The sequence below is a fragment of the Amia ocellicauda genome, chromosome 17 (assembly GCF_036373705.1).
Source record: "Amia ocellicauda isolate fAmiCal2 chromosome 17, fAmiCal2.hap1, whole genome shotgun sequence".
Taxonomy (NCBI): domain Eukaryota; kingdom Metazoa; phylum Chordata; class Actinopteri; order Amiiformes; family Amiidae; genus Amia; species Amia ocellicauda.
In genome coordinates this window covers 11,068,644-11,095,256 of record NC_089866.1, presented here as the reverse complement: position 1 = coordinate 11,095,256, position 26,613 = coordinate 11,068,644, and the positions used below count along the sequence as shown (strand labels likewise).

The 26,613-nt window shown below is 43.9% G+C and overlaps 1 protein-coding gene across 1 annotated transcript in view; it reads right to left on the bottom strand.

The window, feature by feature from the left end:
- LOC136712511 (extracellular serine/threonine protein kinase FAM20C) overlaps window positions 1-26,613 on the bottom strand; it is a 52,982-nt gene that overhangs the window by 2,872 nt on the left and 23,497 nt on the right. Inside the window, exons 4-8 of the mRNA XM_066689144.1 lie at window positions 9,337-9,429; window positions 4,753-4,868; window positions 3,396-3,576; window positions 825-934; window positions 212-293 (exon numbers count right to left, since the gene is read on the bottom strand). Coding sequence (XP_066545241.1) covers window positions 212-293; window positions 825-934; window positions 3,396-3,576; window positions 4,753-4,868; window positions 9,337-9,429 — 582 coding nt within the window. The remainder of the gene's footprint in view (window positions 1-211; window positions 294-824; window positions 935-3,395; window positions 3,577-4,752; window positions 4,869-9,336; window positions 9,430-26,613) is intronic.

The following is a 26,613-nucleotide window of genomic DNA, read 5'->3' as shown; positions in this document are numbered from 1 at the left end:
AATACTCTCCATGCCAGTTGACTACTCTGGTTCTGAATTAATTTCCTAGCTGGTAAAGGTTTCAGTGCTTCATAAATATAGATGAAACCCTACATCTGGTCCCAGCTGTAGAAGAGGCTGTCAGGGTGTATGGGTCTGGCCCTTGTACAATGTGACATGAATACAGCTGTGAAACAGACGAGTGTGGGTCTGCAAGGCGGCGTTTGCTCACCCTCGTCCGTTATCGAGGTGAATGATGAAAGTCTCGTTTCCAAACTTCTCGAAGGTTTCATAGTGATGGCGATCCATGTTTCCTGCAGGGACAGAATCACAGAAGGTGCAGAACAGAGTTCAGAGGCCCGCTTTTCTTAATTTTAGCATTTACGAAGGGACTTGGGACACCTTGATGCTTTTCAATGGCAGAGCGTGACAGTTTGCAGTATTTTTTGGAGTTTTCATTCCACTCGGGCTCTTAAATGTGTACACAGCACTATTTCATTATATAAATTCAGAAGTTTGGACAACCTCAATAGACGTATGTAGTACAAGGTAAATGGAGTGTATTTTGGCCCAAACTCACAGGACTAGGAGACCATGTGACGTCTCTCTCAGGAGTCAGCTTGCACCCTTACCTTGAAACTATTTCCTCTCTCTCGGTCTCGCTGTACACAAAGTGGTGTTAGGGTTAAAATGGAGTGTCATGCCTGCTGGGAGAGATGTCACAGATCATGTGCCTGACCTAAGGCCTTTGGGGGCTGGCTATGCTCTGGTCTTGATTTCAGCCACAGTTACAAAGGCGTGGACAGTTGATGTTGCTTCCCAGTGTAAAGCTGCAGGAGACTCACCCATCAGGAAATCGAAGATGGTCATGTCCATGATATCCAAGAGACGTGTGCCGCTGTCGTAGGGGGGTGTCTGTTTGACCTCCTCACAGTAATCGGGGTCCACTTCCCACCTGGCAACACACATGCTACTTGTCAGATACCATAGACCTGGGCTGGCCAACCCTCCATCTGGTTTGGGTTATTTAGCCACAGTGTTAACTAATTAAGTGCTTTCAGTTATTCGGCCTAATTAGGCAAAAGGACCATGTGCTTAAGGTATGCAATAACTGATGATTTAGAGAGAGCTAAACACCCTGCAGTGTACCGAGTTGGCCACCACTACCTTTGAACTTCATGCAAGACCCCTGGTCTCCAATTACACTGCCCTCGAGAGGGACAGAAGACGCACATACCCTGGTCCATCTACAATTGGAAAGAGTGTATTGTGAGAGTGAAGGGGACTAATGTGAAATGTGTATACTTTGTGATGCCTGTCAGTGGTCCTGAGTAAAGGAGCCTGCTAAGAAATTACCCATAATGATAAATAATAAGTGGGCTATCTGAGAAACGTGGCACGTGGCAGACCGCACCATTTGGCGGCTGATAGACGTCACCCATCATAAAGATCATTTTGCAAATACAATCAGTTGAGCCTGTTGCCATGAGAAGGAAGGAACCCGGCTTTCAAGCACACAAGTGAATGATAGGTTTCCCACCCTTATCTACCCTTAAGGTCCAAATCTGTATTAATCTGGCTTTAGTACAGTACTATCTCTGCCTGTATCTGAGCTGTTTAGCAGGCCAGGCATCCTAGCAGTCCCAGGGAGAGGGAAGGGATTAGTGCAAGATGGCTTTCTGTACAGGATAAAAAACATGTTAAGAGATCAAGTGGAGGGGTGGTGAAATCCAGTGTTAGTGTGGAAGTCAGAGGTATTTTTGGGCTGGGAATTCAGGACTCAGCCTTCAGACAACTTTAATCACAAAGGGTTTTTCCCCTGCTCCATTTCTCCCTGTCTCTCCTCAGCCCCTTAGATCCTTAAAAGTTGTCTGTGCATGCTGAGAGGTCTTGGGAAAGCTTTCAATATGCACGGAATTGGTTGGCAGTGGGGGGGCGATGGTAAAGCAATCTCAGAGATAAACTGAATTCTCTCTCAGTGTGTTTTTTGGGGTTTTCCTCTTGGTGGGTGAGAAAGTTTGACAAAATTTGCTACAAAATGTATTTTGTTTTGGTGAAAGATAGAGGAGGGAAACGGGGGGGCTGACAACATTCAAGCACCAGGGAAAAGCGTTGTCCATTTGGTACCCAACAGGAAGCGATGTTAATATTAGAAGTGTCTAGAGGGGGGATTCAAACGACCATGACTGGATTTAGATTTGGCAGTTGAGGCTGAATCCACAAGAACTTTTCTTGTGTGCGCTGCCAACTCCTCTTTTAGAAACCATGTTTTCTCTGGGCCTGCCCTAAAAGAAGCCCCCCAGGAGTCTCCCAGCACTTTCTGAATGCAAAAAAAAGTCTGGGCGGAAAAACACGTGACAACGGGGGCATGCAAAAGGGCAGATGAAGAGAGAGTCGTCCTCGTATACTGAAATGAAAAGAGGACTGCAGTGGTATGAGATGCTGATGCGGCTGAGGGCCTGAATAACGCAGATGGGGAGGTTAGGGATGCGATAAGGAAGGGGATCATAGTGATGACTGCTCCTCCCACCGCACAGAGCTCACCGAGAGGGTTGTTATTGATTTTAGGGACCTGACACTGACCTATTAAATGCTTTTTTTTTTCTTCTCCTTTCACCTGATTTTTTTTTTTACGTACTGTCTTGCGTTTGGCAGTTTGACAGTGATAGCTGACAGCTTTTCAACGTAGCAAAGCCATCTTTGCCGTAGGCTGCATCTGCGATGGGAAAGGACAATGGATTCCAACACGCACTCTTAGCTCATTACTAATTTAATCATCAATACAGTTGTTGTTTTTTTGCTCAATGTGTTAATCTCGTTAATCCTTATGTAGGGGGGAGATTGTAAAGACTGTTCTTAGTAACCTTATGAGCTGTGATAGGTTAACTAGGGAATTAACAGTGGATGGAGCAGATTTAGATGATAAAAGTGTACGGTGAAAGCTTCTGCGCCTGACAGCGGCTTTGTCAGTATTATAGTAAGACTAGTAGCAGCAGTGACAGTATTAATTATAATTATATCAGTACTTCTGTCAAACCAAACAGGTGCCCAACAGCCTTGTATCTGCAGTTTACTGTTACATGTGCAGTTTTTGTGTGAGTGTGTGCATGTACATATTTCATTAACATTATCACTATTATTCTGTGGATGGCGTGATCATGAATAAAAACGGAGGAATATGCATCATGTCGACCAAAGTAACTCACATTGCTTTGGTCCACGTGATGCTTACCCCCCCTCTTTAAATGAAACCTTTAATGCATAGGCATTTGCTTCATCCCACATGGTTGTAATCGTAGCAAGGGCAGAAGTATGTGTGCGTGCCTGCGTGCGTGTGTGCGTGCGTGCTCGTCTCCATCAGCATCTGCGGCCCGTGGGGGGAGGGGGCAGTGGGGTTGGCATGGCAGAGCACTCACTCGGCTTTTTTGCGCTTGTGGTAAGAGCGGCGCCAGGGGTTTCTCCAGGTCTTGCGTTTGGCCAAGGCCAGGTCCGGGAGGAAGGCAGCCAGGGAGCCCTCGATCTGATCGGGCTTCCCACACAACGCGTGCTCCGTGGAACAATAATACGAGCACTCCCCGTAGAAACAGATGTTGTTGGCTGAGGAGAGGAAACAAAAGGGAAGGGTCATGGGAGTGTCACTCGTTAAAAGCACACAGTGCTTCAGCACATGTGTGGCTGTGTGCTTATTCCTGGGCTGGCTTCCTTTGTGATGATTTTGTTTTTTATGTGTAGCAATAAAACTGCCTTTTATAACCGAGTCCCTCTTAAATATATTAACTGGAATTTGGTGAAATATCCTGCAGCTCTCACCACTTGGCAATTTCCTATTTGTTTTGTTCCCACTGAAGCATGGGATGGGACACTTCATGTATACAATTATCGTTTCAAATGTCACCAGCAAGACTCTTTCCTGACACTACATAAAATAAGTGAATATGAGGTTTTAGGATTGATGGAATTTTAATTCCGAAGAAAATCTAAATAGCTGTTAATTCAAATGTTGTGATATTTAGTAGAGCCCCCATCCCTGACCAGATTACAAAGTCACCTTTGGAATAGTTATCTTCTTCCTTTCTACCAAAAAATCCCTGCTTCTTACTACTGAAAGGAAACCAAATACCAAATACCAAATAAACAATGAATGTGCATTGACAACTTAGAGATTTAAAATACTCCCCCTCACTTAAGATCAGAAAAGATTACCCTGTCCTAGAGTTTCTATTAGTATAATTATTGATGTGGCTGATGACTAACAACTCAGTTCCAAAAATAAAAGAAACTGTTCAAAATTACATAATGTAGTAAGTTATACAGTGGAGCAAAATACAGGACTAGATATCTACTGTGTCTTTTAAGTGGTGCAGGAATGCATTACACTTCAGTAGGGAGCATTTGAAGGAAATGGAAGGTGTTTGTGGTTTGATTCTCCATAGTAGCCGGTGATAGGCCTTATAGGCAGCAGGGCACAGAGAAGGACGGCAGGGTCTCTGTGCAGAAATGATTCTCACCCCTGGTTCTGGAATACCCGAGTCTTCTGGTTTTGTTCTTAGGTATTTATTTAAGTGAACTACAAGCAGAACAGTTGAAGGAATGAATGAAGGAATTTCAGGTTAGTGAAATGTTCAATTGAGTAGTTTAGAGCCCAGATGGATCAAACGGCTGCAGACACGAGAAGACTTCAGGCCCGGGGGTTGTGAGCCACAGTACTAGAGGCCTGTCATGGTGTTAGCGGCAGAGGCCCAGTATTTGCTGCCCTGCAGTGAGGTGTGGTACCTGGAGACACGAAGAATGTCCTCCAGAGCTTCTTGTCTCTGGTCACGTCACGGATTTCCTTTGTCATGTTGACCAACCTCCCAGCAACAGGAGGAACTCTCCGGAAGTCCAGGATCCTGAGGTGGGGGTGGAGAAGAGCAATGTCTCATTAACCGCAATGAACTCTGTAGCACCTTTTCCTTTTCCCCTCCCTTTTTTCTGGGTTGGCTACATGCCTGTCCTATTAAATAAAACGTATTGTGGCCAGGGAGTCTCTGAGCTCTGTTCTCAGACACTTAGCCTGTTCAGTTCGGACCCTGAGATCCCCTAGTTGCGAGAGTGGAGCACATTGCTAATGCGGCACATTAACACATGGAGATAGACTGCAAATCCCTGGATTACTACTGAGGACTGCCTTAACACACTGGCTTAAAATTCCCCAGATCACTTACATTTCCTCCTCCAGCAGAACTGCCAAGGTTTCTTTCTAAGTCTTTTCTCTCTCTGGCCCCTTGCTCTTGCCGTTTCAGCCTCTGCAGCGCTATAATGGCCACTAAAGTAGTGACGGTTCTGAGCAGGGGCCAGGGGGGGCCAGAATCGGTCATACTTTCATTGCACTGTAGAAGAGCATTTTAAAGGAGACGCATTTTATTCAGATCACGTCCTTCAGCTATGCAGTGCAGTATTTCATAACAAGGACTACCAACAGATGCAACTTTCCAGTAGGGGATTCAAGCTTTTATAATCTAATTTGGAATTGTAAGGCACTTTTTTGTGCTACACCTTCCCTCCTCAACACACACCCTCGTACACACACTCTCACACACACAAACACTCTCTCATACACACACACACACACACCGCATAGGAAATAAATTGGATTATCAGACCCTGCTTCTGAACCAGCCACTTCCTTAAATTCGGTGTGTGGGTGTGTGTGTGTGTGTGTGTGTGTGGAGGGGGTACTCATTTCTATGCATGCGGTCTATTCCACAGAAGGATTTGATTTATAAGGTGGAGGGATGACTATTTACCATTTAATTTCATGATGATAACTCATTCATGTGCCTAATAACAAGGAAAGGTTGGTTTCTGCTACATCTGAAACAACAGGTTAAAAAAAAAAAAAAAAAAAAAAAAAGAAAAAAAAAGGGGTTCCAGTGTCTCTGAATAACGCAGGTACTACTGTAACCAGCAGAGGGAGCTCCATTCACAGAAACCGTATGTGCCCTTGAATATCGCACTGGGTTATTGACTGCCTCTACCCCTTTGTGTCTGAAAATGAAAAGTCCATTTCAGTTCCTGAGAAGCGAGAGATAACATTGTCAAGAAAGAGTGATTTAATTTCCTCGGGGGCCCCGACTGACTTTTTGACTTATCTGCTTGCAGTGTGTCACAGAGTAGGGCTTTTCTTGTATACTTATTTCATTCATTTTTTCCCTACCATTAACTTAAAAGTGCATTTAACGTGGAGCTGTGGATGGGAGTGACACAAAGTTTACATAAGGTGATTAGTCGACAGCTGAGACTAGAACTCAAAATTGAGCTGTGCAGAGGGGTGGAATTAGCTGAAAAACAGACTTTTGCCACTGAACCCAGGTTTACTTTATGAAGGCACTTTATGAGTGTCAATATGCTTCGTTAGACTGAGGAATGCTCTCTTGAACATGATATCCTGGACAAACCCTGAGTAGTTAAAGAAAACTCAAAATTTTGGGTGACCAAAAGAAAAATGCTTAGTCATGTTGGCACAGTGACAAAGACACAATGTTAAGCTAATCCCCCCCCCTTGTGAATACAAGTGAATACTTGTACTGTGCATTAAGAGTTGTAGGTACCACTGACTTCACCATGACAGAGCTGTCAGATTAAAGCAGTCAGATTTAATTTCCAGTTCTAGCTTCTCTCATTATATATATCTCTTTTAATTATAATTTCCATCTCCAACATGACACGGTCAGTATTTAAGGATTTCCCCTTTGGGTTCGAGGCCAGTTTATGAACTGAAGTCTTGGGGTGCTGAAAAAGGTTTTGCTTGCCGCCAGAGCGATCCATACCAGAGCGATCGTGCTGTCATTGAGACCAGAAGAGAAGGGCTGCTTCTCGTAAGGCTAGGACAACCCCTGCCTGCCTTATATTTAGAATCGGAAGACAAGATTCGCCTGCTATTGGTTTCCTTTAACTCGCCACAGATATGCCTTAGATCGAAATTAATTATTCACTGCCGCAGCAGCCAGAACAGCTGTGAGTGCAGTGAGGATCACAGCAGACAGGAACTTCTACTTCACAAGCTCTCAAACACGGGAGGGAAATACTGCAGATACTCAAGTCTATTGAGAATTATAAAATAGGTGGCTTTGCACACTCCGTGCCAGTGGATTCAACACATCAGCGCAACCTCCGTGAAGACTGTCCGATGTGGACAGGGGCTGAATCCTAACACATGGGCACGTTCCCATTTCCCTCCAATGGGGAGATTTGTTATGTTGGCCACTGTGCCACAATACTCAGAGTAAGGGATATATTAGCACCCGTCTTGGTTCCACAGTTGGCTCCACAGACCTTGATTAGCATTATTCTACCTGACAAAACAGCAAGTCGATCAGGAATAGTGCTACAGAGGAAGAAAATGGAGTACAAGATACATAGATATGGAGTAACCAAGCCCCTTAACATGCTTAACCCAGTTTAAGACTATAGCATTGCTTAACAAGTTGTTAAATCAAGAAATATACAAAGGTACTGGTGATCTGAACTGTAGTATTGGGCAGTGTGCAGTACCAGTGATAATCAGTTATACGTGGCAAAGTTTTATATAGCAGCCAACTGTTTCATAAGTACAGTAAAGAAAAGCTCAGTGTTGCCGTGTCAGACAGTAGCAGAAATACTGCATTTGAACAGTTTTGTTTAAGGTTAAAGGGTACAAAATTAAGCTATACACAGTACTGTGCAAAAGTTTTAGGCAGGTGTGAAAAACTACTATAAAGTAAGAATGCTTTCAAAAATGTTCATAGATTATATTATCAATTAACTAAATGCAAAGTGAGTGAACAGAAGAAAAATCTAAATCAAATACATATATGGTGTGACCACCCATTGGCTTCAAAACAGCAGCAATTCTTCTAGATACACTTGCACAAAGTCAGGGATTTTGTAGGCATATAGTCAGGTGTATGATTAAACAATTATACCAAACAGGTGCTAATGATCATCAATTCAATATGTAGGTTGAAACACAATCATTAACTGAAACAGAAACAGCTGTGTAGGAGGAATAAAACTGGGTGAGGAACAGCCAAACTCCGCTAACAAGGTGAGGTTGCTGAAGACAGTTTACTGTCAAAAGTCATACACCATGGCAAGACTGAGCACAGCAACAAGACACAGGGTAGTTATACTGCATCAGCAAGGTCTCTCCCAGGCAGACATGTCAAGGCAGACAGGGGTTTCCAAATTTGAAATATTTGGCTGTAGCAGAAGGCAGTTTGTTCACTGAAGGGCTGGAGAGCGGTACACGAATGAGTGTCTGCAGGCAACAGTGAAGCATGGTGGAGGTTCCTTGCAAGTTTGGGGCTGCATTTCTGCAAATGGAGTTGGGGATTTGGTCAGAATTAATGGTCTCCTCAATGCTGAGATGTACATTGGCGCCAAATTTATTCTGCGGCATGACAACGACTCCAAACATACAGCGACATTCATTAAGAACTATCTTCAGTGAAAAGAAGAACAAGGAGTCCTGGAAGTGATGGTATGGCCCCCACAGAGCCCTGATCTCAACATCATCGAGTCTGTCTGGGATTACATGAAGAGAGAGAAACAACTGAGGCTGCCTAAATCCACAGAAGAATTGTGGTTAGTTCTCCAGGATGTTTGGGCCAACCTACCTGCCGAGTTCCTTCAAAAACTGTGTTCAAGTGTACCTAGAAGAAGGGATGGTGTTTTGAAGGCAAAGGGTGGTCACACCAAATATTGATTTGATGTAGATTCTTTCTTCTGTTCAGTCACTTTGGATTTTATGAATTGATAAATATAATCTATTAACATGTCTATTTTTGAAAGCATTCTTACTTTACAGCATTACTGCCACGACTCTTCCAAAAAACTGACACGCGGGAACCGGGCACCCCTATTTATTACTTTGCACCCCTGTGAATGGCTCCCCCAATCATGATGCGCCTCGTGTTCCCACGCGGGTCCAACCCCTGACCCCCAGAAGTAACTAAGCACAAGTTACATACACACATACACATACCCCACATGACCCCCCCTGTCCCAGATCGCTACAATATTTTAAGACCTTCTGTAACCTGTAACAGGCACAGCTATTTTTCTGCATCTTTCTACCATGATAATAAAACCACAGAGAGGTGTGGACCATTAAAACCCTTACAAAACAGCAAAGCCAGATAAACCTAATGAGCAAGGTGTGTTTCACAGAGACCCAAATACTCCCAATTTTTTTTTTTCCTCACCATTAGCATATGGGGACCTTTCCAAGAGCATACACAGTCTTTAGATTCACACATTTTCATGTGAACGTTCTACATGCCAGTCCACCTGCCTAGCATTTCGATTGACATTTAAAGGCGGGTTTGTGACATTTACCTGTCTAGATGAAAAGCGGCGATCTCTGCGTTGTGTCTCTCAAAATCTGAGAAGTAGAAGAAGTCAGGGGGCGTTTCCTGTTCCCTGGTTTGCCTGCAAGAGACGAGACAAGATTGAACATCCCAGGGCCCAGGCAGAGCCTCTTTCCTGGGCTTGAGTTCTGGGAATGCCGGTTCCCAGGGGGCGGCTGCATCCCAGATTGTGGGCACCACCAGCCACTACTGGAAGTTTCAGGTGCAGCAGAAAGTGGGGAAATACATACAAGAGGCACTGGACCCCGTAATTATACTGTAATTAGACGACAGAAGGAGAAGAAGGGGATGCTGAGGGGAGGAAGAGGGAGAAGACAATCCCATATTTGTATTGCGCTTTTGAACTAATTTACAATATAATATTCACTATGTGGAAGTCCAGGCATTCAACAGGGCTTTATTTATAAACAACCTTCTTTATTATCTCCCAGAATAGGCATGAATACAGAAGTCTTTTTCTCTGCCCTGCCATTTCTTGGTTTTCTTTTAACCCCAGACTAATAGGATGTCTTTGTTTACTGCTCATAAATTAATAATGTATTAAAGCCTACATATTTGTCAGGGACATGTGCACTTATAACATAACTGTCACTTACCAGACACTAATTGCAATTGTGTTTTCAATTCAGCCAACAGGCTAATTTCCAGTGATAGTTGCCAGGCAGACACAGATGAGCTTCAACAGCTCTTTTTGTCACTTAAAAATAACAATCTCTTCCTATTAAATTACTTCAAAATAAACAAACACAACCAGTTAAAAAGTCATAAATAACTAAATCCCCAACATACAAATATTAGATAAAATAATGATTTCTTAAATATGCATTTCAATGGGTAGTTTGTGTGATCACATTACAGTGAAATATGCACTGTATAATACAACCACCCAATTATACACAAATCAGATGTAAATCCATCCAGAGTAAAGTATTGATTGCATAATTGATTCAGCCATTATAGAAGATCCTTACAACCTGAAGGAAAGGCACTCCAGAATATGTCAACTTAGTTAAAGGAGTCAGCCGTGAACCAACCCAGACTAAACAACTGTAAATGACAGGCTTTGGCCCAGTCTGGTCCCAATATTGCCACTAAGCATGTAGCCCAGTGGCAGACAGATGAAGATGCCGCACTTGTGTGAGGTTCTGGGGCCGCTGTGAGTCAGCCACGGAAATCTGCAAAGTTACGGAGGAAGGAACTTGGCAACAGAGCACTAGGTGTGATTAAAGTAACGTCAAATTACCTGAAGAAACACTTCAATCAAGCCGAGCAGGGCTGCTGTCTAATTGCAGTTCTCCCCATCCGTTAAGAGATAAGCCAGAACACCCTACACAAGGACTGAGAGCTTCATTTGCATAACCTACAATTACAGCTTTTTCTTTTGAAGATTGTGTCTACAGATGAAGATAAATGGAAAAAATAGGATTTAGATTTTATATATATATTTTTATACATATTTCTTTCAACCCCCGGTTTGGCTTGCAATTTACTAGAAGCTACAGGAATGTCTATCAGAATAAAATACAAAGTGACTGCCGTTATAAGTGACCCTACAGCAGCAATTGGCAATTCAGAGTTAATTTCCTAGTATTTGCATTGTAGCTTTGGATGAACATGTCTGCCACAATACTAATGTTATACGAGTCTTCGGCAATCTCCATATTTATAATGTATTACCAAAGTCATGGGACATGCTGTCCCAAAGGCCAACGTGATAATGCTCTGTGTCACAGAGCTGAAAGTGTCACACAGTAGGTCCTCAATAGTGCTGAGACAATGTGGCCCTGCTGGCAGTTGTGACCTTGAGAAGAGCAACTTTCCCCATGGCACCACAAAACTGCAGTCAGACGAAGTGTACAGTATTCCTCCAGAAATAGATGAAAGAAATTTAAGCAGTCACTGAGGCTGAGAGTGGGCCTGTGCCCTATTAAATACCCAGTGCACTCTCAACAGCCATCAAAAGGCGAAGAGGAAGGTGGTGAAGAGCTTGCCTCTCCTCCCGAAATGGACTGGATCCCGATCTTGGCAGGACAGTGCATGCGGCCCTATTTAGCGGGCTATAATTGCTCCACTAACTGCTGCAATTCTGACATATGCACCAGTCATTAAGCCCCAGCGTGGGACATGGCAGCCAGTTTCTGATCAAACTTTCTCCTCTCCATTCCCCTGAGCCACCGACCTCTCCAGCTCTTCAGAGCTGCTGAAGCATGGCAACTATTTAAAACTCGATTGTCATGCTCCGGGTTTATTTTATCTTATTTATGTATTTTTTTAATGACAAATCCTTCTTTAATTGGTATGATCTGGTGCATTTCCTGGATCAAAAGGCGCTAATGAGTTTTTATTTGAACCAAAAAAAAAAAAACACATTATAAAGAGGGAAAAACAAGTGACTTATTTATAGTAACATAATGACAAAAAATGAGAGTGCTGGGTGCTTGGTTCTCACGCCTTTTACAACTGAGGAAAGAGTGTGTCCAGTTCTGACCTCCTGGTTAAACAACAGTGCATTTTCAGGGCTAAGACTGCTTAGATTTTAAGAGGCCTTTTGGGTTTCACTAACCATCACAATACGCCCTCTGAATGCTGAAGAGCGGCTGATGCTGTAATTTCCAGAGGCCTGCTATTGTGCAAACAAACAACAAAAAAAGTAGCTATCTTTAAATCAAAGCCTTTCTTTTAGTACTGTAACTTAGCCCCACAAATGACAGGTAAGTTTTGTTAGCAGCTTGACAGTGAAAGCATCTCTTAGTATCCTCTCTCTGCCTTCAAGGCATTGTGTGACACTCTCAAAGTATGTAGTATAAAGTATACGCCGGAGAAAGGCCTCCCAGCCTGCAATCATTTACAGAGGCATACAGCCACATAGACGGCCAACAGGACTGGGCCCTTAGTTCAAACAGTGGCAGGGGAAATTCTACACTGCAATGGCTGGCAGGGTTTAATGCTGGCCTACGATGACCCCTTCATTATGTGGCTACAGTTTGCAAAACCACCCCACGTTAAGCCTTTAAAGCCACTAGGAAAGTACACTTTTTTACAGCATTTAATCTTTAAATATTGTATCCGCACAAAAAAAAGTTTTCTGGCAGATGGGGTTTTACATGAAAGGATGGGTCAAATACAAGCCTGGATCATTTGTGCTGGCTCCTCTACCATCGTTTTTAATAGGCAGGGAAATGGTGGTTGTGAAGCAGGGTGGAGTGCACTTGATTCTGGGGAAAACGTGATTAAAGTCGAGGGAGTTCTTCCAGCCGTGACACAACGGCTGGTAAATATGCGCTTTGTAGGCTGTGTGATAGGAGGTGCATTGATCTTTACAAATCTTTTTTTAACCAAGATGTGCTGCCGTGGAAACCATACTTCATGTTTGCTTGTTTATTTGTGGGCTTGTTTATCGTGACTCATGATGGCTTTGTGGCATTTGCTCTCCCAGCAGAAAGGTACAAGGGGGTCCTAGCTTTCCTAGCAGACTTTAGAAGCTGAGGCCTAGTTGTGATAAGATAAAACAGTGATTTCTATGTATTTTTAATTTTAACTGTAGTTGGGAGTAGGAGGCTGGATTAGTGCCTACCCAAGGATGCATTATACACTTTTGCCAAGAACAACCACAGGATTGAGCAGAATAATACTGTGGTGGTGCTTTAGATAAGTGCATTTGGCAAACAAGTGATTGTTGTACCCAGTGTTTAAATCCCCCTTCTCCATTTACTATGACAAAATATAAACCAGCCCTGTATCACATATCCTCTGCAAAGCATCTGAAACCTGGTCCTCTCAACCTTCAGTCAGCCCAGTACCGCTCTAACTCTCACCCACTTCCTGTGTGGGAGGAAGGAAGCCCAAGCTGATTGGCCTCTTGGACAGCACGGTCACAGATAATTGGGTCTTGGAGGACTCTTTCCTAGTTTGCCTTTGTTGATGTGCCAGGCTGACTGGCTAGAATGCCATGCGATACGATGAGATAATCTGATAGCTACGTGCAGATTTCAGGCCTGGCTGAGGATGGAACGAGAATGTGATGCTTCTTACAAATGCAAAAGCCTACCCTCAACACTACACTGCTCCAGCAAGCCCCCCAAATATCAGCATCATACAGAAACATCCATCATTAAGATGTAGAAGAACAGGAGGCAGCCACGTGGGTCATCTATGGTGAAAGGATTACACTGCTCTTGGAATCCAGGTCCTAGGTGTAGCGCTATCTCTCTAGCAGGCTTCTTCTGGTGGAAGTGGAAACCTGCTTAGCAGTAGGAATACACAACTGATATCCTTCAAAATGTAAGGTTTACTGCACATGTAACAGGATGTGGCACAAATCAACCTCCTCAGGAATATCAACTAGCCAGAGTATTTGGTTCTGTGCAGAGCAGTGACTTCCCAGCAGGTGCAGTGCTACGTAGCACAACTGAGGCCTGTCGTTCACTTGGTTTCACTCACTTTCAGCACTGCTGTGGGTCAAAAGCCTCATGGCATAACGCAATATCAGGGCCTGTCCCATACCAGACCAGTCCTTGTGCAAACCAGAGAGAAGCAGTGCGCTCTTCGCAGTGTGTCTCGGCGTGGGCATACGTCCACAGGACAGATGAGTACCGAGAGCTGGGTTTGTGCATCCGGAAACTAAATACCCCACAGTGGTGTTTCTGTGTGACGGGCCCACACTACCCATGTGGCATCAACAAGCTATTTACATTCTTTGGGCAAGCAGCCTTCTGGACGCGGTTCCAAAGTTTTCAAGCAGCAACTGTCTCACCTCTGACACATGCGGCTGATGTTTGTGCAGCCCTGACCCAGTGACTGTGATGAATCTCACTTACTACGAGCAGCACATTTCCAGAGTAACAACAAGGTCATGCCCGTCTCTCACAGTGACACGCAAAGTCCTGACCCCCCTTTTCAGATGAACATTCTCCAGTACTACACCAGCTATTAAATAAATTCACTTTTCTCGTGCCTAACTGGCCTCGAACACGCTTCCAGAGTGTTTTAACAGTAGCAGGGCATCCTGAAATGTCCAACAAAAGCACGCTGAGGACTTTCACTTGAGCAGGTGTTTGTGTAATCTTTGACCAACATATTCCCAGTGAGAAATAGGCACATCCTGTGGACAGAGTAACATTTTGCTTGCGTTAAAACCAATACCAAAAGTATCAAAAAAGGAAAAGCAACCTGGTGTGTAAATAGAAGGAATAATATGGAAAGACGTGACATCACAGTTAAGCCTCACTATCCCAGGAGCAGTTTCATATTAATACTTTGGTGACGGGTTGGGAATGTGAAGGTTAGCATAAAAGCGAGACGGAAACGCTGTCAGAGTTAATTTGTCAAAAGGAACTGGCATGACTAAGGTTTCGCCCCCTTTGTTTTCTGCAATCGAGGGAAGGGGGGGACAATTTGTTAATTAGGATAAAGGCTTTGCCTGCAGATTTGCATGTCAGTCCCCAGGGGGAGCTATTGAGCTGCATGATGGCCTGGCGCTGGGACGCCTTGGTGGATTGAACCTTGATATCTTGCCAAAAGACAAAGGCAGCAACAGATTTTGAGATTAGCAAGCTGATCATTGTTTAACTGTACCAGAGTGTCAAAATACCCTGGGAATCCTGTGTGTGCTAACAACAGGGACCAAAGTTTGACAAGAGGACACAAGTTCCCCTTTCACTGCCTGGCTTTCCTTAACCACTTGCATTACCACTGCTTAATTTTGTCATATCGTACAGGGAGGTACTGCTTCCAGAAGGAACAGGGATGCAGTAGATGTGCACACAGCTGGCTGTTGTTGTTCACTTAGCCTTTCGGATCATTCCAAACATCCATAAGACTGATGTTTGTTGGTTTTTCTCCCAGGAGAAAGTGCACCCACCTCGTGGCCATTGCTGTGATATGAGGACACAGAACACAGGGAGGCTGTTGTCTTGCTGGGTTAATAGGTTTATTTATCTGCCCTTTTGAGTAGCTGGCAAAATTGGATGGCTGACTGATTCCAGAATTACGCTGCAATTTGGCAATAACTGTGCCTTCAGTGAATGTGTGTGCGCGAGTGTCTATGAGTGGGCTGTGTATGTTGTGTGTGGACCAGGGGTCAGTGATGCAGTAAAAATTCCACAGCCAAGCTCCGTATCCCTGTCTGTGCTTTTACAGTTCTGCAGTGCGTGGGCTCATGCTGGCAGGGTCCAGGTGTGTGTGTGTGTGTGCGCGTGTGATGGCTGTAACAAAATAATGGTTACAAGATGCAGAAGGAGTTTTCTTGGAGACACTGTGCTAAAGGGGACCAGCCACATGCTCACTGCTTTCCTTCTATGCTGATTACTGGCCCTGCTATGGGAGGAGTGTGTATGTTTGTGTGTGCGTGTATATTTGTCCTCCCCGGCCAGCTGTTTATTTTTCCAACAGTCCAACCTTGTGTTTGCACTGAGCTGGGGCTGAATGTATGAACACAGGCCGGAGGATCAGGGCACAGTGATTGCAGTCGTGTCTGTCTGCCTGCCTGCCTGCCTGCTGCTTATTCATTCTTTCATCTGCATTCCTTTCATGATCTCCTACTGAATGGAATTTGCCATTTCGCTCTCCTTGGACTCATTCTGTTCGGGATTGAGGTGGCTTGGTGCCAGGGCTGGTCTTTCTGTATTGCATCCCTTCTCTTCTAGTCGTGTGATTAAACAAAACACAGAACAGTGCAACGTCCCCTCTTGCCTGCAAGTAACACCCACAAGATTTAACTAAGCCACAGCCACAGAGTGTCTGCTGAATCACAAAACCTGGAAAAGTGCTTCCTGGTTTGAGAGGGGAGGGGGGGGTAGAGTTGAAACCCATGTTTAAGTCTCAATGACAATAACAGCACTATGTGGAGAAATGTGATAGGGAATTCAGGTCATGGAGAACTGAGTTTGTGTAAGTGCAGAGTATATGGGACAGATTCGTCAACAGGTCTCAGAAATCTTCCATCAAGCTGCCAGACTTATTCCCAATAAAGCAAATTCCTGTAATCCCAAAATTCTGCCCATGTTCCTGGATAGCAACAGGGCCTTCTGGATTTCATTCGAACTAAGCTCTTAACGGTTCAGGGACTGTGGTTGTGTTAACATTATTACTGACGCGGGCTGCTCTGAGTGCACTTCCTCACTTCCTTTTGCTGACTCACAGGCGCACTGTACGTCACAGATGAGATCCAAACATCTGTATCACACAAACATTATTATTCAATAACACTTTCATGAAGAACTGTAAAATACTGTTACTATTATTGGTTTCTGAAGTATTTGCATTGTGTTTGCCAGACATTTCTGAAAAAAGGACACCAATTTCAAGATGCTATTATACACTCACCTAAAGGATTATTAGGAACACCATACTAATACTGTGTTTGACCCCCTTTCGCCTTCAGAACTGCCTTAATTCTACGTGGCATTGATTCAACAAGGTGCTGAAAGCATTCTTTAGAAATGTTGGCCCATATTGATAGGATAGCATCTTGCAGTTGATGGAGATTTGTGGGATGCACATCCAGGGCACGAAGCTCCCGTTCCACCACATCCCAAAGATGCTCCATTGGGTTGAGATCTGGTGACTGTGGGGGCCAGTTTAGTACAGTGAACTCATTGTCATGTTCAAGAAACCAATTTGAAATGATTCGAACTTTGTGACATGGTGCATTATCCTGCTGGAAGTAGCCATCAGAGGATGGGTACACGGTGGTCATAAAGGGATGGACATGGTCAGAAACAATGCTCAGGTAGGCCGTGGCATTTAAACGATGCCCAATTGGCACGAAGGGGCCTAAAGTGTGCCAAGAAAACATCCCCCACACCATTACACCACCACCACCAGCCTGCACAGTGGTAACAAGGCATGATGGATCCATGTTCTCATTCTGTTTACACCAAATTCTGACTCTACCATCTGAATGTCTCAACAGAAATCGAGACTCATCAGACCAGGCAACATTTTTCCAGTCTTCAACTGTCCAATTTTGGCGAGCTTGTGCAAATTGTAGCCTCTTTTTCCTATTTGTAGTGGAGATGAGTGGTACCCGGTGGGGTCTTCTGCTGTTGTAGCCCATCCGCCTCAAGGTTGTACGTGTTGTGGCTTCACAAATGCTTTGCTGCATACCTCGGTTGTAACGAGTGGTTATTTCAGTCAAAGTTGCTCTTCTATCAGCTTGAATCAGTCGGCCCATTCTCCTCTGACCTCTAGCATCAACAAGGCATTTTCGCCCACAGGACTGCCGCATACTAGATGTTTTTCCCTTTTCACACCATTCTTTGTAAACCATAGAAATGGTTGTGCGTGAAAATCCCAGTAACTGAGCAGATTGTGAAATACTCAGACCGGCCCGTCTGGCACCAACAACCATGCCACGCTCAAAATTGCTTAAATCACCTTTCTTTCCCATTCAGACATTCAGTTTGGAGTTCAGGAGATTGTCTTGACCAGGACCACACCCCTAAATGCATTGAAGCAACTGCCATGTGATTGGTTGATTAGATAATTGCATTAATGAGAAATTGAACAGGTGTTCCTAATAATCCTTTAGGTGAGTGTATATTTACAAGATTCAATGATTTTTATAACAAAAGTACAAAACTGCCTGGTCCTGAAAACTGCCTGTTCCTAAAGGATTAATCATGTTATTTGAGGTGTTAATGAAATTACTTCATGGGTCTGCATTACCATTGGCAACTGGTACTGTTCTCCTTCCTGGGCTATGCTGGATTCTGATTTTCCCTTATAAAACTACCAGATCCGAGTCTCCAAGAATCACTCTTAGCAAATAATAGAAACACTACCTCTGGCACCACTAACATCCATAAAGACACTCTTACACAGCGTTGCCTTGTGTAATCTGACTTGTTAGGCAGGCTGCAGTTTGGCCGAAGCCGGATCGAATGGGTTGCTTAAGCAGGGCCAATTAACTGAAGAGAGTTTTCAGAACGGGGCTTATCAGAGCAACTGCAGAGACCGGGGGACTTGGCAGGAACCAGGGATTTCCAGCCAGTGCAAATCCTCCCTGTCTGCACTGCTTTAATCCCCAGGGGAACACTGTTATAATTGTTCTTATTGTCCTTATTATTCCTCGTCTGATAACAGCATAGATTCCCATTAGGCACTGTAGAGGTAAAGGCAAGAGTGAAGCTTCACGTGCCGACGATGACAGGAGACGAAGACTCATGGATCTGATTCCCAGGCAGCGATACGGCCAACTCTTAAAGTGCTTGATACACATTTCAGACGTTTACACAGATAAGCTGTCAGACAGGCGGTGACAGCCACGCAGGGCCATCCAGATTCACATTCAGATGAAACTGCCCCTGGATCACATACAGTACATTTTGCAGATATCCACAGATATCCTGTGCAGGGCCCTCAAAAAAAAAAAAAAAAAAAAATGGAATCCATCAAAACTGGCGTAAAAAAAAAAAAGCTCAGTTTTCTTTAGATTTATGGCTCGTCTGACATAAATCTTTTATCTAATCCAGTGCATCAGTGAAGGTGTGCAGGAAGATAAACGATGTATGCATATATATGGTAAGGCAGATGAAAAGATAAGCTCGACAGCCAGCACTGACTGCCACGCGAACCTGGTTAATGCAAAGTAAATACAATCTTGTCGTTATCTGTTTGGAGCTAAAGAGATTTTGCGGCCTATTTTTTTCTCTCTCTTGCACTCTCTCTCCACAAATCATAAATAAGAAAGCGGGCGGCCCCTGTTCGCACTACAAAACTGCAGATCAGGTACAGTAGGTGAATGCAGCCCCTACAAAGATTCCCAATGGTGTCACCAGTTGTCTCGTGAAGGACAGAGAGATGGCTGTCCCTTCAGCCCCAGATCTCCTTTCTTCAGATGATACTCTTTGCCTGGCTGCGACAGACTCTCTGGGAGCCAGCGCCAATGCCACTATTAATATGTATCCCTGCCCTGCCTTTTGTCTTTAAACTGCCATTATGAGATTTCAAATTAATTTGCCCTGTTGGATCTCACCTGCTTCTCCCTAACACTCATTTGGGATTCTACAGCATTTATAATACTATACAGATTCACATGTACAGTGACTGTCAACTACACAGCAACATCCCATACTTACACTTTTATACGATTCATTAAAAAGCTTACAGGCATCTTAAACTGGCTTTGATTTTCCCCAGGTTTGGCAAAGTTTAGACTGCTTTTTGGAGACGATGGAGTGATGGTTTACACCACACCGTGGCTTTTGAAGAGCACCTACTCTTGTAAAAGGGAAATTAATTATCCAGATCCTGAGGCAAGCCTTCATGGTAGTGGCAGGAACCCGAGCATCCAAACACATAAACAAGAGCCCTACCCCTTGCTCACTGCATATTAATACATCAGCGGTAGCCCGGCTGTTAACAAGTGAAGAATGGCTTCCCAGATAGCACAAATCTGGAACCGGTTTCTGCTCTGCAGGGACCAGAACCATTTTGTGTTTTTTTTCTGCTGTCATGTGACGCTATTTTTTTTCCTATTTTCTTTACACTTTAATAATTAAAATGGTTTCAAATGTTTTATTGCCAGCTTCTCTTCCTTGCCACAGTTTTGTTTCTATCTACAAACTCGCCCCCACCTGCTACTGTTTGCCATTGCCAGATTGCTGGGGACTGCTGGTAAAACGTGGAGCAGGAGGCCCGACTTCCCATTGAGAAAGTCTGAGGCACACTGGTTACATCGTAAGCCTCCATTAGAGGAATCTCCCAAGATCTGTCAGGGGGTGGAGCCTGAGATGGGTTTTGCATAATTTACAGCCTTTCCTAAAATAGTGGGAAAATGGCTTCTCTAGCAGGTATTCACAGAAACAGTTTCATGTTTTATCTCTCTGATTGTCAGTGAGGTGTTCGCAGCGTCCGCCTGTATTTACAGTTGGTAACACTGTCATGTTTTATTTATTCATCTTACCTTATTTTCTTATTTATTTCCACCCCTAAACCTCAGAAGATTAGTGCATCCCTTCTAGCTATGGCTCGAAGCGAGAGCAGACTTATTATTATTTTATGTCACAGAGGGACAGTGTGCTGTTTAGCCTGGGAGTTGTATTAGCATAGCTATTGTGCACTTAAAACACGTTTAAAAGAGACTAGGGAGCAAATGCATCTGGTGTGATCAATTCAATTTGTGAAACATGTCCAAAAACAAACGCAGCTGGTATATTATCAAATGTTTCCTCCCCCATTGCATGCATTTAACGTCCTGTCTCCAGTCGTGTCTGTGTATTATTCAGATGCACTTCTCCTTATGGAGAAGAAACTAAAAAAAAATACATGAAAACAGACTCAAATAAATGGTACATTTCCTTCTGCATTAAAAAAAAAAAAAAAACACCAGAAAATTCTCAGTGCTTTCAATTTCAGTACCCCCCCGCCCCCCCCTCCTGCTACGCTTCCCCTATCTTAATAGGCAAGTCTACACTCTCCCCTTCTCACTTAAGAGGCGTAATTCAGCTGAAGGTTGTGCGGTTTTATCAACATCCTCAGCCAAGCAGGGAAAAAACAAGTGTATGGTAACGAGACACAGAAGAGGCCATTAAAAGGAGCTAGATAACTAGGAGCTAGAGTGCCAGGGGCCTTCCATTCCTCCAGATTACCAAGTAGACGCACCAAGCATTAATGGATAGATCCAAGGCAAATGCCATCTACAAGGGCAGAGGGCAAAATGAATCCAAAGTCGGCGTATTCATGTGCACGGTGCTCGGTTCACTTGCTCAAATCCCTCTGGGCTTGGGGAGTGTGTGTGTGGGGGGTGGGGGGTGGGGGGTGGGGGAGGTTAAGAGATGGACTGGGTCAATTTTGAATAGGAAATACATAAAACAAAGATGTAGGTTTAATGGTCTTTTCCCCGTCTCTCTCAATATCCCAGTGTGCAGCATGATGAAGCAAGTTAACAAAAGCTCTGATTTCCAGTTTTGCTAAAGCTTAAATCCCTCCTGCTTGTGTTGTCACACTAACACACACATACTCCCATTATATAATATTTTAATGTATGGCTCATCTGGCCCTGTGCTCCTTTCTAAGCCGCCTGATCTTATGTGAACCGTATGGCTGTGTGTTGACAATGAGTGGAAGACGTTACAGATTGCTGCAGTTACAGAGGAATTCTGCTGACAAACGTACAGCGATAACAAGAGAGGTTGTACGGAAAGGGACTCGGTCAGCAGCCGCCAGATGTAAATTTGCACTGTCCAATTAAATGCATACATAACTGTCGGAGAAAGCAATTTAACCCATTCAAGCCATTGAAAAGTGACTGGCAGAACAAAAGCCTTGAAAATCAAGAGGGCTAGTGTGATAAATCCCAACCTTCACTGTACCAGACTGCTCCTCTGAGAAATGACGACGCCCCATATGTCTATGCTCCAATTCCCACAGCAGACCTTAAAGGCCCACAAGCACCGAGATAACAAACATCACAATGTTTCAGAGTGCCAAGCCTCCCCTGTAAAATGATATTAGTCTTGCAGAGCTGTCTGATCATAGCTTAGCAAGAGGAAGTTTGTCAAAAACAGAATAGTTTTTTCTTTTCTCGAAGGTTGCACATGGCTGGCGCCTCTTCATACCATTGCATAGCGCCCTCTGCTGGGCACAGAGAACAGTGTCTGCATTCTGATTTATGGCACAAAGCAAACTGCTATTCACCTGCGCTGCCTCATTGTTTTGCCTTTATACTAACTGGCGCCTTGCTTTGATGCCTCGGGTCGATCTTGTTATCTGTGCGCTGCAAATGCAATCTTGCATCAGACCAACTTATTACTGATGTTACCTACCCCATGATAAGCCTGTCTCCGTACTGGGCTCTTCATTGACTGACTGATTGACTTACTGACTGTCGGACTGATTTAGGCAAGCGTGTAGACAAGGAGATTCTAAACAAGGTCAGAGTGCAGTCAGCACATGTCTGGTATGCTGATGTGATGCTTTTTATGAATGCAGTTCAAGAAAGGTCATTCTCGGAAGGCTGAAGAGCCAGATTATTACAGAAGACACAGTGGATACCATGAGAAACAGAAATGGTGTTCCTACAGGGTCTCCCACCCTCAGTTCTCGGTCCAGTGGGTTTCATAGGTCACTCTAAAAAACACCAATTAATCAAAACTTGGAGACATTTGGTTCTGATCGCTTAAGCAGGGGTCTTTTGGTCAGCTGACTAATTTAAAGACCATTTGGAACAGATGCCTGCATGCACTTCAGCCCTCAAGAATCACAGTTCCCTTTACTGAACAAGTGTCTATTATTGCTGCACTGATAAATAACTAACGTTTGTTACCTGTCTTTAGTAAACTGATAGAACCCACTATAAAACTATGTATACTGTATTGGCTGCAGGCTACATACTGCAACACAGATAGTACCATTAAGGGATCCGGAAACAGCAGAGTGCCTAATTTCTGCTGTATGTAGCTCTTAACATCCAACTGATGAGCAGTAAATGAGATTCCTGAAGCTAGCTTCGTGGAGGCTGAGGGGCTTCTAATGCCCCAGCTGATTTAATCTAATCCAAGCGCTTTGCTGTTTCGAATTATCCACACTGATAATCTGAAGATTGATAGGCCCTGACTTGAAGTCCTATTCCTGCCAGTCGCATTACATTTGTACATGCACACACGACAGGTTCAAAGGGATAATTCGAAGAGGAAATTCACTGCGTGTTCAGAGAAAGCAGGGTATGTCAAATCCCTGCCCCCTATATTAATTAAGGTGGAAAGATACACTGGTAACAGGTGGACACACTGGACAGCAGTCATGCTTTGGGGGGCTTGATCAGGTGTGCCTATAGCGTGTCTTTAAAGAGAAGACGGTTATCTGTTCAAGCACATAAATATATGGATGGATGTCATTTGTTGCTTCCAAACTTTTCACCTGCATTGTGTGTAAATTAAAACAAAAATGTGTTCCTGACCTTCAGACTGACTGCACAGATTTCACTCACTCACCTCTTAGCTTTGATTTAACAAATTCAATTGACAAAAACAAGGAAGAAATATTAAAGCATGGTGGCAGAAATTGACACCATTAACTAGGATGCCCCCTGCCTCATTTCTTTGCCCACACCGTAACCCAGAAAGACATCTTTTTTTTTTTTTTTTTTGTGGCAGGCCAGTTCCTTGTGGGAACATTCTTGCCTCAGATGAAAGTGAAAGTGAAAGTTTAATAGCTTTTTACAGTTTAGCATATGTGAATGTTCTTCACACTACAAGTTCAGAATATATGTGTAGTACATATTTCTTACCACTTCCACGCAGGTTAACTGGCTACAGTCAATTCTTATTTTCACTTTATAAGAGATACCTCTCATTACAATGTCCTTTTTTAGGAATATCACTGGTGGCAGATCGCATTAAAATAGGATGGAATGATGTTAAGCTCACCAGCAAGCTCAAGCCTTTAAAATTACGGTGTGTGTGTGTGTGTGTGTGGCGGGAGTTTACACAAGTCCCTGAACGCACAAGGAGACTTTGCCCAGCTGGCATTCTGTGAATTTGGTATGCGAGTAGGAATGCTACCAATACATGTTGTATTTCTTTAAATGCAAGTTGTTTTTTCATTTGTGTTTTTCTTCACATCTTGAAGATCCTTGAGGAAATCGCAGTGACTCCCCAGTTCCACTGTAAACTTGAGCTGACTCATATTTTCCGAAAGCAGACCCTCAGGACGCAGACAGTCGATGGGAAAGAAACATCTGCCGAGCTCGCTATGGCCCTGCCACTTATTAAGCAGCTCCACGCCACCTCTGTCTGCTCCTGCTGTCAGGTCGACGTGCATCTTGAGCTTAAGGAATAGGCACATTTTTACAACTCCTATTCTTAAAACCGGAGCGTCTCTGCCCTACATCTGTCTCTGGTTAAACCCGCCCCCCTTCATCACTACCACCCTACAAACACACACACACACACACACACCCACGATAGGCCATGTCATCTAATTCCGCAGTTCCAGAATGAAGTCCGCGGTTCTTTTATTTTTAGGCTTACTTTGATGTATTAAACATTACAAAAACGCTGGCCGCTGTTCGTTCCTATGTAATTACCACATTTCTAATTAATTAATTGTGAGTTTGTTTCAAGTAGACATCTATTAAGCGCCACTGCCTGTGTGAGGATTAAAGCAGTTCAGTTTGTTCGCTGTGCTGCGTCTCGGCTAGCCTTTTATTGCTTTGGCAATGGGAAAAGCTCACCTCTGGTATCACACATGGGTCTGCACATGTTCCCAGTGCCATCTGCTTTGATTTGTATGGAGTGGCAGTCAAATGTTTACATGGCCCTGGTCTTGAATCAAACAATCGATTCGATCAATATTTATTTATATTTATTTTATTTTTCAGGCTGAATCAGTGTGCAACGAACTCTGTAAATATGTCACTGATAAATGAGTATAGGTTAGTTCAATAAAAAAATAAAATGAGGGGATTTAGGGATGAGGAAGAAAACTAACTGGAATGGGGGAGCTGTCTGGGACCAGAGATGGAGGCCACTGTAGTGGAAAACCCCCTGATAGCTTAATGTGATCTCAGATGCCACATTCCTCAGTTTACTGGTGGCTATTTTTGACAAGTCATCTATAACCTGTGTTTCTCCATTTCTTCAGAGACAGCTGTGTGGTGAAATAAGATCAATTGGTTTTACTTTTTGGCTATCTAAAAAACACAGACTGAGGGATGACTTAGATCTCAGTGTGCAGGGAATGGGTTTGCTAGTGATGTCAAAACAACTGCCTCCAAAAAAATAATAAATGGCTGCCAGGATACCCCTGGGCCATAACAGGGCTAGGAAAAAAAAAAAGAATAAATAATTCAAAGGTACAATTAAGCTGCAACGTTAAAATGAGGAGGATGCAAGTGAGGAAAAGTAACAAACGAGTTAACCCACAAAGGAGTTGTCTTATTTCTCAGTATTATCATCAGAGAAACAGACTTGCAGGCTGATTCCTGTTAAGGAGCCCACAATAAGGAATCGTAAACTATAAGAGCTCTCGTTATATGGTATCTGTGCACACAGGCAGTGTGACTTTAGTGCCCTTCTGTTTTCTAAAGGTACTAGACTGTGAAGAGGTTTTGTATCTTGGTGGATCAGTGTGTGGCTCCTCATTGGTGACTGTATTCTGCAGTTTCTTCTACTGGCTGCTGAGCTGTACCTTCCCATCCCTCTCCTACCTCCAGCAGCCCCCCACCCCCCATGCTTGAAGCACGGCCGCATCATCTCTGACCATCCAACCATCCATCCATCCATCGCTTCCTGAAACCTGCCCCATTCAGACTGCACTTTCTGTATAGATCCAGTTCCCTGCTTTGCAACCTTGATGCTGTTACTCCAAGCACTACCGGCAACACGTCACATTGTGGAGGATCAGATCACAAAGCCCTTTGTTCTGTGTCCATAATTCAAGCATACACCAGATCTCTTTGGCTCCATTACGGTCTTTTTCACGATTCTGGATTTTTGGTAAAGCGCCCAATGTCTCTCTGTATAGTTTAAATGCATCTTACAGTGCCTCCTGACCAGCCCCTGCACTTGTGCTGGCTTCCATCCCTTTCACAAAGCACCCTGCCAAATTGCACAAGCTGACAATATGAGGTGTGGTATGGTGTAATGTAATCCAACATCACGTCGTCTGTCTGCTTTAAGAAAGGTTGACTGTATCACAAAGGAATGCTTCTCATAAGTATATGTTCTTCTCCTCCAAAAACTCCTGTGCTCGGGGCCTCCGGCACTACTGCTGGGAAAGACAGATACGCTTTCTTTTCCTTTGTCCCCCCCCCCACCACTGGACAGCACAGCACCCCCCCTTCACCAACATGGAACCTTAGCTAGTCCAAAAGCAGACAATAGGCAAGAACTGCAGGCTATATCCACACACTGACTCCTCTGTTTAAAGGTATAGGATCGGGAGAAATCCCCGTGCTCGGATTTCTTTTTGCAGGGCCTTAATAATAACTGACCTGTTCTAGGAATTCCCACCTAAATCCCCCACCACACAAAGACATGTTCACTGTCTCACAATCTGCTTTTTTGTTTCCCCCTCTCTGCCTTTTCCATTACTTGCTTACATTCCCACATGAAGTTACCTGTAGTGGAATTACCAAATATTTAAACTTCCCACTTTTATAAAGGTATTTACTTTTGGCTTTCACCAGACAGAACCCCCCCTGCACACACACAAACTAACAACACCGTCTGGTTTTTCAACATTTCGGGCTGTGGATCAAAGGCACATTTGTTTTGTAACAGAAGACATTCTGCCCAATTGA